Below are 11,833 nucleotides of genomic sequence, written 5' to 3'. Positions count from 1 at the left end.
CTTTTTTTAAAATAATGAAATGATCTAGAACAGTTTCCGTCGCGATTAATATGTCGTCCATATACAGTATTATCTCTTCTTTATCAATTAAATCGGCAAAAATCTGTTGTGTAAATCTCGAAAAAACTTTAGGTGCATTTGCCAATCCAAACGGCATTTTTAAATATTCGAACTGCCCTAACGGCGTTACGAAAGAGGTAAACGGGACGGACTTCTCATTCATCCTAACATGATGGAACCCATTTTTTAAATCTATGTGCGAAAAATATTTTTTATTTTTCAATTTATCGATTTGGTCGTCAATAAGAGGTGCAGGAAAATTGTCTTTAGGTATGTTTACACTCATGCACTTTCCGTTTCAATTTTCAATTCAACATGCGTTTCAACATTCAATTCCACTTTCACCAAGTGCATGCCTTTAATGAATGCTTCAGATGCATGCTTTTTTCTGTTCACACCAGCGACGTCAAAGTAGTCACCTTCCAGCATTTTAATAAAAATCATGTCGGATTCAAATCTACTTCTCGGTGTCAGTGCGGCCTACTTAATTATTGCGAGTGCAAATAAAAAACGTAGGAAAAAGCGTTCATTGTGGGTTAAAAATTATTTAAAAAATCGAAATTTCGGAATTATAGATGATTTGCAATTAGACGAAGATATTTTATTTAGAAATTTTACGCGAATGTCTCAAGCCAATTTTTACTCAATATTAAAAATAATTGAACCCGAAATAGTAAAACAAAACACTCGTTTCAGAGAGGCCGTTCCAGCTAAAATTAAGTTATTAATAACGCTAAGATATTTAGCTACAGGAGATTCGTTTTCCTCTTTAATGTACCTGTTTAAAGTCTCCAAGCCATTTATATCGACTATGTTGCCCACGGTATTGAAAGCTATAATAAATGCTCTACAGAATTATATAAAGGTAAGTAAATGTATTCATACAATTAAATTAGGTTTAAGGTATACATTATATAGTACCTAATTCCATTTTTTAGATTCTCTTGTTTTTTTGTTTTTTTTCTGTCTGTTAGCACCTTTTCTAGTAGAAAAGTGAATCTAGTTGGTACTTATAGAAGATCAAAATTAAAAATTCCAAGTAGTTATAGAAAGAGTTAAGAAAAATAAAAAGTGTTAATTTTTATGCTAAACCAATTAATTTTGTGTAACTCAAAAACTCATACAGACCTAAATTTATCAAATTTAAATTTTAAAATTATTTTTTAGTTAAAAATGTATAAAATGTTATAAGATATAAGATCATCAAATATACTTACTAATATCATAGGTCTTCGCTCAGAATCGTTTTTCTTATACAATGATATTATATCATTGAATTCAAATTTAACACAATCCATTACAATGACCCACTTGTAACCTACTGTACAGCAGAGCGACACCCACTTGCCCACCTTTTTAACTATTAAATTTGATTTTTTATACAATTATGATACAACGTCTCCACTCAGAATAATTTTTCGTAACTTATTAATTATTATATTATAATACGTTTCAATTCATATTTTTTTATAATAACTAACAATAATAGTAGAGCATATTAGGAAACATTTTATTATTATTTATTGTATGTACATATTGGTAATTAGTTATTACATTTAAAAAAAATGAGAATGAAAAATGAAAAATGTAGGTAGGCACTTTAAATGTTCTCATTTGCTGTATTGAATGATAAAAATTCGCCGATTTTGAACGACGCATCTATGTTGTCATTTGAAGTCAAATCATCAACTGTGTTTACTGCAAGATTTGTTGACTCGTCAAATACGAAAGACTGGGTGTCACTACTGTATGTTCCAACAGAGGTTTCTGGCGATTCAGTCCTGAATCGTTGTCTTTCACATGTTTCCATTTCTTTAATTTGTAAATCCATAAGTATGTTGGTAATCTGACGTTTGGCCAAAATTTGGTTCATGGGTTTAAGTTTCCTTACATTATCCGCTACAAAAGTGCCGAATGTACGAAACTCATCTCTTGCAGACATTTCGTCAGCTGCTTTTTTCATGAATTTGTAAGCCTCGTCTTCTCTCTCATCACGAACACTTTTTTTTAAATTTCTCTTTGCCCTTATAGGCTGTACGAATTCATAATCTGTTATAGTATTTTGCAGATCGTCACATATTTCTTCATTTTGTAGATCCTGCAAACACATTTTATTGCATATATTAATAAATTATTTTTCCTACAGCTTCCCTCAAGTGACCAAGAATGGAAATCTATCTCAAATGAATTCAACAAGCTATGGAATTTCCCTCACTGTTTCGGTGCTATTGACGGCAAACACGTCGTAATTCAAAAACCGGAAAATACGATAAGTGAGTTTCACAACTACAAAGGAACAAATAGTATTGTTTTATTAGGAATAGCTGATGCTAACTATCGTTTCTTATACGTTAACGTTGGATGCCAAGGCCGAATTTCAGACGGAGGTGTCTTCAAAAATACTTCATTTTATAAGAAACTCGAAAAAAATGAACTTAATTTACCAGAAAATGAACCACTACCTGGTCGTACGTTGTCACTTCCTTATGTTTTAGTAGCTGATGATGCTTTTCCATTAACTGAACATATTATGAAACCATACAACACAGACTTAAACAAAGGTTCTCCAAAAAGAGTATATAATTACAGATTGTCCAGAGCGCGTCGAATAATAGAAAACACATTTGGGTTACTTTCTTCCGTGTTTAGAGTTTTCCGCAAGCCAATAGAAATCAAAGTTGAAGATACAATAATTAATATTGTACTAGCTTGTGTTTACCTTCACAATTTTTTAAGAGTGCAACCAGATTCTAGACAATTCTATTCAACGTCAGGGTGTTTCGATAGTTATGATACAAGTACAGGGGAAATTATTCCTGGATCGTGGAGAGAAATCACTTCTGGTGACACTGGTTTGAGGCCATTTCGATCAATTCCACGAAGACCAGCGACAACCGCAAAAAACGTCAGAGAAGAATTTATGTCATATTTTATGTCCGAAATTGGGTCAGTACCATTTCAGGACATATACTTATAAATAAATACACCAGCAATTGAATTGTAAAAATATTAAGTTATTTCTCTTTTTTATTATATTATTAAGATAATATAGAGATACGTATTATAACAAAATAACTTATAACGTACGACTGCGTAATTATACGACTGCGAGATTATTAGTTATTAGTATTATAAAATAATAAATATAGTGAACCGTATTATATTATGATTTGTTAATCAATGTACACATAATAATAAACCAGAAATAAATAAACCCAAATAGTTTTACATATGGTTATCATAGCTAACAGATACGTAAATAACACACTGAATCTAATAATAAACACTGATAAATATAAAAATGCTTAAATATAAAATAACTTACGTTTTCATTATTGTTAACGCTTGTCGGGTTATCATGTTCTTCGCTATCCCTTGTTTCCCTTGGTGTAGTTGAATCAGAAATGAAGAGTAGCGATTTATACGCAAACCATGAGGAAGAATAATTTTCTTCCGTGGCAGAACCAGATTTTTTCTTGAGTACTTTTTGTCGTTCTTTAGAATAGTACGATCGCAAGCTCTTTATTTTTGATTTTACTGCCGCCGCGTCCATGTTAAATTTTGTGCCTATCGAGACAATGGCATCGTTTCTTTTAATCTTGTTTGTGTAGTCTTTGTGGTTTGCATCCCATAGTATCGGAAACGATCTACATAATATAAAATAATAATAATATTATGTAATTAATTAAATCAATTCCTTAATTAAAACTAATTTTAATAAATAAATAAATTTAATTTAATTTAATGTAATTTATTTAATTTAATTAAAATATAATATTACCTGTAATCGTCAATGAATCGTGTTGTTTGATTTTGATCTTCGTTTTCAGTCATTTTTTAACAAATACACACAAAATATAAAATAATATCAGTATATACTAAAATATTAATATACGTATAGTACAATACAAAAAAGCACAGCGTGTTGAACGGATTCCCACCGAGCGCGGGAGACCTTGCGTCGAAGCGTGCGTCACTAAAATGTAGCCGTTCAACTTGAAAGGGCATGCGCTATTGCAAGCTTTTTCGTTCAACTCACGGTGCGCTATGATGCATGCGTCTAACGCAAGAAAAAACGCACGAGTGTAAACATACCTTTTGACGGTGATTTTATTTAACTCACGATAGTCTACGCATAACCTAATATCACCTGTTTTCTTTCGTACGAGTACAATTGGACTGCTGTATGGACTTCTACTTGGCCTAATCACACCCTCTTTCAACAAATCACTTATTATAGCTTTTAATTTTTCTCTATCACTATATGATATGCGTCGCGCTCTGTAGGAAATGGGTTGATCGTGTTTAAGTACTAATTTCATCTCTAAATTCGGGTCAGTACTATCCTGTACACATCGTTTACCTAAAACATACTCACTTTTGTATAACTCTACCAATTCACTTACATACGTAAATTCCATTTTCGGGTTCACATTCAATTTTTCTTTCACACTCTCAAACTCGTGCTCATAATCCACACACAAAATTTGGTATAAACCGTCTGTCACTTTTGCTTGATTAACGTCATTGATTAAATTCAATCTTACAACACCATTTTGGAAACACAAACTTACACCTGGTTTAGTAATAAAATCTCTACCTAATATAGCATTCATTACCATAGTGTTATCAGGTACAATACAAAAACGTAACTTAAATCTATTATCATTAATAACAATTTCGGTTTCAAAAATACCTAACAATTCTAACTTTGTACCGTTTATACCAGAAAAATTACAATCATTTTCCAACGGTTTAATAACATCATAATTATAAGGTAACAACTCACGTTTTAGTAGACTAATCGGGCTTCCGGTATCAATGATCGCAGCGAACGTAATTCCGCACGACGTGTCTTGGTCCACGGGAAAACTGCACTCGCAAACAACTTCATACGGCTTCGGGTGATCCTGTTCTGGTTTCGGTCGTTCTTGATTCACATTCATCACTCCGGAATCTCCTTCTGTTGTTGTACCGCCTTTCAATGCATCTTCGCGTTTCGTCGACGTTGTGCGCGTCAGACTCGGGCACTTCGAACGTTGGTGCGTGGTTGACCCGCACTGATAACAAGCGCCTTTCTCAATACGTGGTTTCGTACACGACGATGCAATGTGTGACTTTGAGCCACAATTAAAACAAATTTTAACAGGTCCGCCAGCATTTGAGCTCGGAGCAGTGGTCTGTCGAGATCCTGAAGTACGCGTAAACGTGGGCGTCCTAGGGATTTGTTGTTCTTTCGGCGTTGACGTAAGTTGTCTTATGCGTAACGCGCGTGACGCGTCCAAACGTTCGAAACTAACAACATCATTTAACAATTCGTCGACATCTGCGTGGTCGCGGCTTAACAAATGCACGCTTAACTCTTTTGAATACAGACCTTCGAGCACTTGCATTTTCGTCTCTTGAAAACTTAATTCAAGTAACGAACACAAATGAACCTTTTCGTGAAAATATTCGAGCACATTTTCACTTTTGCGTTGGACACGACGTACCATTTCTTTCCATCTGTCTCCGATTGAAACTTTTCCAACAAAAGTCCGTTTAAACTGCGTTTCAAACTCGATCCAACTTACGATTTTTCGTGACGAAAACCAATGCTTGGCAGGTCCTTCCAGATTCGTGCGCACCGACTGCAACTTAAAGTTGTCGGGCCATTGATTTAAATTAGCTACACTGTTGACGGTATTCAGCCAATCAAGAGCTTGAAATCCAGGATTTAGTCCGTCAAATACAGGTATAGACTTATGAAAATCCGGTGCGAACGTTATTTCGTTTGTCGACTTTGTCTGTTGCATATTCAACAGCTCCATTAACATACGGTTTTGAACCATCAATGTCTCCAACATTTGCTTCGTGTCTACCGTAGGTTCAACATTCTGAGGTGCAGCCGCTCCATTTGCACCAGTGTCATTCGACGACGTACTTCCGGTCGCCGGTGTCGAAATCGGTTCTTCACCCTTTCCTGACGAACTCATACTTTCTACTTGTTGACCGCTTACTGAACGACTTGCTGCTAACGTACGTGATCTCGTAACTACGCCCTGACTTTCGTTGGTCATGTGTCAAACGACGCTTACTGTTTGACACAGACTAAAAACTTACGGTTGACTGCGGTATCGTACGGACTACGGAGGTGCGTAAATTAATGAATTTCATTAAAACGTACCCCACACCTGAGCTGGTGTGTGTGTACGGCGATCGTACAGACACACAAACAAAAAGATCGACGAATTCTTACTACAATAGTTTATTTCTATTCAAACATTACTTACAAATCGCTCGCGTACTAGGACGGCCGATGACTGACTAGGGGTCGTCTATGTCGCCTATATTTATTAAAAACGAAACAGGTTCTAGAATGTTCGCGACCCGGCACGCCACCGCACGACGGTTCGCGAACATTCGTTAAGCCGATAACAATAATAATAATACTCTAATTTACGTACGCTCCCAACAATACCTTTAGAACATAGATATTAATACATAAACGGATTTACAAGAAAAAACAATTTGCTTAATCGTCAAGTGGCAATGGACACAGATTTCTGACCGCTTGTTTGGAATGGCCTCTCTCCGTTCTCACCGTGACCATCCGAATGACATCATCTGGAGCTGCCTGCAAATCGACAATTCGTCCAAGTCGCCACTGTGTAGGCGCTAAATTGGGTTCCCTTATGATCACCAACATATCTTTTTTTATTAAGGGACCACTTTTGGCGAACCACTTCCCAGACAGCAATTTTATATTTTAAGAACTTTAATATAATATTTGAAAACTAAAAATAATATTATCAGGATTTTTTAAATGAGTTATTATAATATAATTCAAATGTTATAATAATGTTCTAGCTTGATTAATTGGCCACGATATTAACATTTTTTAAATTTTATATTATTAATGTTCTGAGAATATTTAAAGTTTAATATTAGGTATCTAATGTTCTAAGAATATCAAAATATAGAATTTTATTAAAATATTCTAAGGGTATTCAATTAGGTTTTTATAATATTATTGAAATAGACAAAAAATATTTTTTCAAGAATTAAATTATTGTATATTTTCTGAGAATATTAAGCAAAGTTTCAATGAAATGTATTGATTCTGATTTTATTATAACTGCCATCAACATGCTATATATACCAAAATTATCTAAATACAATTTAACCAATAATTATATTACATTTTACAGAGTAGGAAAATAAATAAACAACAGGCCAAAATTATATAATAGGTATAATGTGCTATATTATATTGCGCATAGGTTATTTAATTAACATTGTGGTTTTATTATTTACAATACTTAAGTCATTGTCAAATCATTATAATTATATAATATAAGTCATGTTTTGTTGGTCAAACGAAATTTAGCGTGGGCTAACCATACAGCCAATGGACCATGAAATTCTTTTTCAACTTTATACTTGAATTTTGGATGAACTCTTAAAGAATCTGAAAAAAAATATACTATAAAATACCTAATTATATTAACCTAAAATACAGCAGGAATAGATGGTTATTTTCTAAAATACTGATATACCCTTAATAACACTTTTAATGTCATAAAATAATATATTACAGTTCCCTGTATGAGAATTATATCGACTTGGGAAAATTAATAAATTTTTCATGAGCCAAATAATAGCAATTTTTAATAAAACATACTTAAAATAAATAAAACAAAAAAATAATTCAACTAAAAAAATATGTTAATATGTAACTGGTGTAAATAGAATAAAATAGTAGTTAAATAGATACTTTTTAAAAATATTTTAGTAAGAACTCACCAATCAAGATACTATAACTTCCTAATGTTATAAAACTCTTTTTCTTTTTGAAGCCTTGTAAAGAATATTGACAAAGAAAATCATCACTAAACATTTTTGTCATTATACGCCTTATACTGTCTCCAGCATCCTTAATGCCAACCAATAATGCCAGTTTTGATACCTATATGTATACAAAATGTATATATATATATATAAATATATGTGTGTGTATCATATTAATAATAAAGGCAAACTAAAAATGATTATATTCTAATAACTTACCACATTTGTTCTAAAATCTTTATCAGATTTAATTTTATTTTCAAAACTATTTAAAACTTCCTCATTTACAATCGGAAACACTTCATCGAGGCTTAATGGATCATTGTATATATGTGCATTAGTTGTTTAGCTCCGTGATTGGTTCATATTCTCCATTAATGTCTCTAAAGACATATTAGAAGCGTGCATAGTGTTGGTTAATGTAGTTAGCTCATACTTAATTTTTGTCAGTGTGTTAATTACAAATTTTTGAAAATCTGTGAAATATAAATACAAAGGTTTTTTTGATTTTGTTTGACAATAATAATTATTATGTTACTTACCAGAAGGAGACATCATCAATTTTTCTTGAGCTGTATGAGATGAATTGTTTTCTGAATAATTTGTATTGGTGTTAACTGTCAATAATTAAAAATAATAAAGATTATAATATAATTTATCAAGATATAACATAATGTTTATACATTATATATTGTCAATTTCAATTAAACAATTGCATGCATTCAGTAAGAAATAATAACTATTATGAAAATGTATGGATTTACTTAAGTTTGACTTTATCGACTCAGACATGAATAATGCTCGTTTGGCAGATATATTTTTTGGCGTATTATAGCTGCTGGTAGATGGTTCTATTAATTTATTTTCATTTTGTGTTTCGACCAAAATCTTTCCAATTGGAGATATAATATAATTGTCACTGTTTCCAGGATCTTTAATTGTTGACTTAGGACTTATTGGAACTGTTTCTACAAAAATTAAAAAATGTTTTATATAATAAATTGATATTTACCAATTATAGGTATTTTATTTTAAACCAAATATTCCAATTAACTTATATTTTATTATATTCTTGGCTGACATATACTAGTGTCATAACTTATAATATTATCTTCAGTTAGTTTTTTAAAAATTATTTTAGAATGCATAATTTAATAGCTGTAATACAATATGTTATTAAGATATAATTAGGGTTTGAAATAGAATACCTCACTAAATAAAAAGACTGTTTCTTTAAGTTGATTTAAGAATGAAAGTTATTTTGTTAATACCTAATTAGTTTTTTTTTATACATTTAACCAAAAATACTTAGATTTACAAGATTTTGAATTAATAGTAAAAATAGACATTTAAACTAGAATTTTATTTATATATCACCACATAATTACCAATAGATGACGTTTCTGGTTGACAGTATGCTGGGTCTTTATCAGAATCATAATCATCTTCTACAGGTTCATTTATTTCAAAACTGGATTTATTTGTCAAACATTTTCTTTCTAATAACAGTATATTGTTATAATGATTGAAGTATTTTGCTTATTTAATTAATTAAAATATAAAACTGTACTAGGAAGTGGTTTAAATGTTGGAGGGCTTGATATTTTCTTCTGGGTGTAACAGTCTTTACCCTTTTTATTTAAATTAGTATTATATTCATCGTTTCCAGACAAGTCAGATAAAATAAGTGCTTTATTAGTTTTTTCACGTGCTTCATTTAAATTTGCTATAAAAAGAAATAGCAATAAAAGTTCAATAAAATCATGCAATTTAAAAATATCAAATAAAATTAATTCAAAATCTTACTATACTAACTATACTTTCTTCCAAGTGTTCTAGCTGATAACCATTCAAATTCTAATTGATTTGGATAAATCCTTTTTTCAATCATCCTTTTGACATTATATTTATTCAAAGGCCAAGCACATGTTGAGTCACATTTTCTAAACCAAGTTTCAGGAACTGTTTCTACAGAGTCTTCGTCCGTAAAATGAACAACTACCCACATTATTTTCTAGAAAGGATATTAATTTAAAACATAAAATTTTTATAATGTAAATAAATTTTCAAATAATACACATGACAAACATAATTATATCATAATACATAAAATTCAGTATCATTTTTTTATATTGCAATCCTTCAATATTGTCAATCAATGGCCCATCATTATGTAATTTTGATAATACTGTTTCAGTCAGTTGAAAATCTTTAGGTGAATTAAATCGTTCTTGATTGTAAATTTCACTATATCTAATTAATTGCTGTATTTTGGATTTAAGTTCTTTCATAAAGTTTTCAAATATAAAAGCATTACAGTTATCAAGTGGTCCAAACTTTTTATAATCATCGCAGATATGGAGAAGACCATGAATATTATGAGAAACATGTTGGCGACCATAAATTAATTGAAATGTCTTCACAAAATAATCCAATAACTCTGTAGCATATCTTACATAATCTTGAAGGTTTAAACTAAGTAATATTGTTGTGTCGTGTATTGTAATAAATTATTTTTCCAAAGATATATATGTTACTAATACTAATAAATAACTACACTTCGGCGAATTTTTCAATATCAAAAGTGGACTGTATTATATTTGTAATACACCACACAGCATAAAGAATAATAATTAATGATTCACAATAAATCGTACAAGATAGGGATGTAGGCGCCTACCTACTATATAATAATAATAACGGATTACCTAAATCGTTAATTTGAGAAAATTAAATATACTAATCTTATTTGCCACACAGACAATAATACAAAATATTAAATACTGATATCATATGACAAATAAATATGTTTACAATTCCTAATGATAATAGCATAGATAAACAAATCGCGTATCACTATTATGATACCGCGTTACCAGTGCCGCCGACCACTCGACTGTCCATGTGAGATACGCCCATACCATCTATAACGCCTGCTTGCCCGCTCTGATGCCGCAATCCGTGATAATGGCTGATGACGGCGAATTCCCGACGTACTCTCGGTGTCCGGTAGACTCGCACCCGCGCGCGATCTACTTACAATAAGCTTTCAATATAATGTATACAAACAAAAATAATAATAATACAAAAACAAAAACAAAAAATAGTATAATAATCATGGTAGAGGATATGGGACGTCCGTACGCACCGTTTCCTCTTACATGGGCAACCTGGTGACCTTAACAACTGGTCGCTTGAGAAGACCGTCGGCTGTTCGAATAGTCACGACGCGAATGACATTGTCCGGACCAGGATGAACTTCCATAATACGTCCCAGCTTCCATGACATCGGTGGGTGATTGGGTGAATGGATTGCTACTAAATCCCCTATAGCCAAGTTGTCGGTTTGTTTGAACCACTTTTTGCGTCCCTGTAATGTTTGTAAATACTCATGGCTCCAACGACGCCAAAATGATTGGAGTGCCTGACGAATCAGTTGCCATCGTCTTAACCGGTTAGTTACAACATCGACGACATTTGCTTCGGGCATGGCCAAGAGCGGCTGCCCAATTAAAAAATGTCCCGGAGTGAGGGCGTCAAAATCGTTTGGGTCACTCGACAGAGGTTGTAATGGCCGGGAATTTAAAACGCCTTCGATTCTTATCACCAGTGTTGACATCTCCTCGAGTGTATAGACTTGGGCTCCCACGACCTTCTTAAGATGTGTCTTAGTGCTCTTGTGTTATGGATTTTACACACAACACAAAATAAAATGTACGCACCAATTGAAGATTAAAATAATGAATGTATTTTTATTAAAATTGGTAGTAAAAATCTTAAGTATAGCTACAAATTGTTAATCGGACACTGGTTATTCTACGACTGTCTGACTCCCCTGTGTGTTGTCGTGACGGTGCTCCGTCTCACATAAAGAAAACCCTTATTCAGCGGTTCCCACGGTAGCAACGTCGTACGACACACACTCTGCATTATCGTTGTAATA

The 11,833-nt window shown here is 32.3% G+C and overlaps 3 protein-coding genes across 3 annotated transcripts in view; all 3 read right to left on the bottom strand.

Moving 5' to 3' along the window:
• Positions 1-1,594: 1,594 nt before the first annotated feature.
• On the bottom strand, positions 1,595-4,151 carry LOC107172115 (uncharacterized). The gene is made up of 3 exons (XM_015522390.2): positions 3,842-4,151; positions 3,386-3,707; positions 1,595-2,158 (listed from the first exon to the last, which is right to left on the bottom strand). Exons 1-3 carry the CDS (start codon positions 3,892-3,894, stop codon positions 1,661-1,663), a joined length of 873 nt encoding a protein of 290 aa, XP_015377876.2. The 5' UTR covers positions 3,895-4,151; the 3' UTR covers positions 1,595-1,660.
• A 3,130-nt stretch (positions 4,152-7,281) lies between these two features.
• Positions 7,282-10,020, bottom strand: LOC149060469 (uncharacterized). Its single transcript, XM_089217822.1, has 8 exons — positions 9,706-10,020; positions 9,461-9,616; positions 9,279-9,389; positions 8,655-8,858; positions 8,433-8,507; positions 8,110-8,366; positions 7,846-8,008; positions 7,282-7,510 (listed from the first exon to the last, which is right to left on the bottom strand). The coding sequence occupies exons 1-6, from the start codon at positions 9,896-9,898 to the stop codon at positions 8,236-8,238; spliced, it is 870 nt and encodes a 289-aa protein (XP_089073948.1). The 5' UTR covers positions 9,899-10,020; the 3' UTR covers positions 7,282-7,510; positions 7,846-8,008; positions 8,110-8,235.
• The window catches only part of LOC149060464 (uncharacterized), a 44,363-nt gene continuing 42,486 nt past the window's right edge, over positions 9,957-11,833 (bottom strand). The window contains exon 3 of the mRNA XM_089229239.1: positions 9,957-10,341. Within this exon, the coding sequence (XP_089085365.1) occupies positions 9,957-10,341 (385 nt within the window). The remainder of the gene's footprint in view (positions 10,342-11,833) is intronic.

This window comes from Diuraphis noxia, unplaced genomic scaffold (assembly GCF_037042655.1).
Source record: "Diuraphis noxia isolate RWA-SAM2 unplaced genomic scaffold, SU_Dnox_SAM2 contig0001, whole genome shotgun sequence".
NCBI lineage: Eukaryota > Metazoa > Arthropoda > Insecta > Hemiptera > Aphididae > Diuraphis > Diuraphis noxia.
This window is presented reverse-complemented; position numbering and strand designations above follow the sequence as displayed.

Bases quoted from the DNA above. Each gene is read 5' to 3' on its own strand.
- LOC107172115 (XM_015522390.2), bottom strand. From the start codon at position 3,894: ATGACTGAAAACGAAGATCAAAATCAAACAACACGATTCATTGACGAT. The intron at 3,708-3,841 runs GTAATATTATAT...TATATTATGTAG, and splicing joins CGATTCATTGACGATTACAG to ATCGTTTCCGATACTATGGG. The intron at 2,159-3,385 runs GTAAGTTATTTT...ATGTGTTTGCAG, and splicing joins GCGTTAACAATAATGAAAAC to GATCTACAAAATGAAGAAAT.
- LOC149060469 (XM_089217822.1), bottom strand. From the start codon at position 9,898: ATGTGGGTAGTTGTTCATTTTACGGACGAAGACTCTGTAGAAACAGTT. The intron at 9,390-9,460 runs GTACAGTTTTAT...TACTGTTATTAG, and splicing joins AACATTTAAACCACTTCCTA to AAAGAAAATGTTTGACAAAT. The intron at 8,508-8,654 runs GTAAATCCATAC...AATTATTGACAG, and splicing joins GTCGATAAAGTCAAACTTAA to TTAACACCAATACAAATTAT.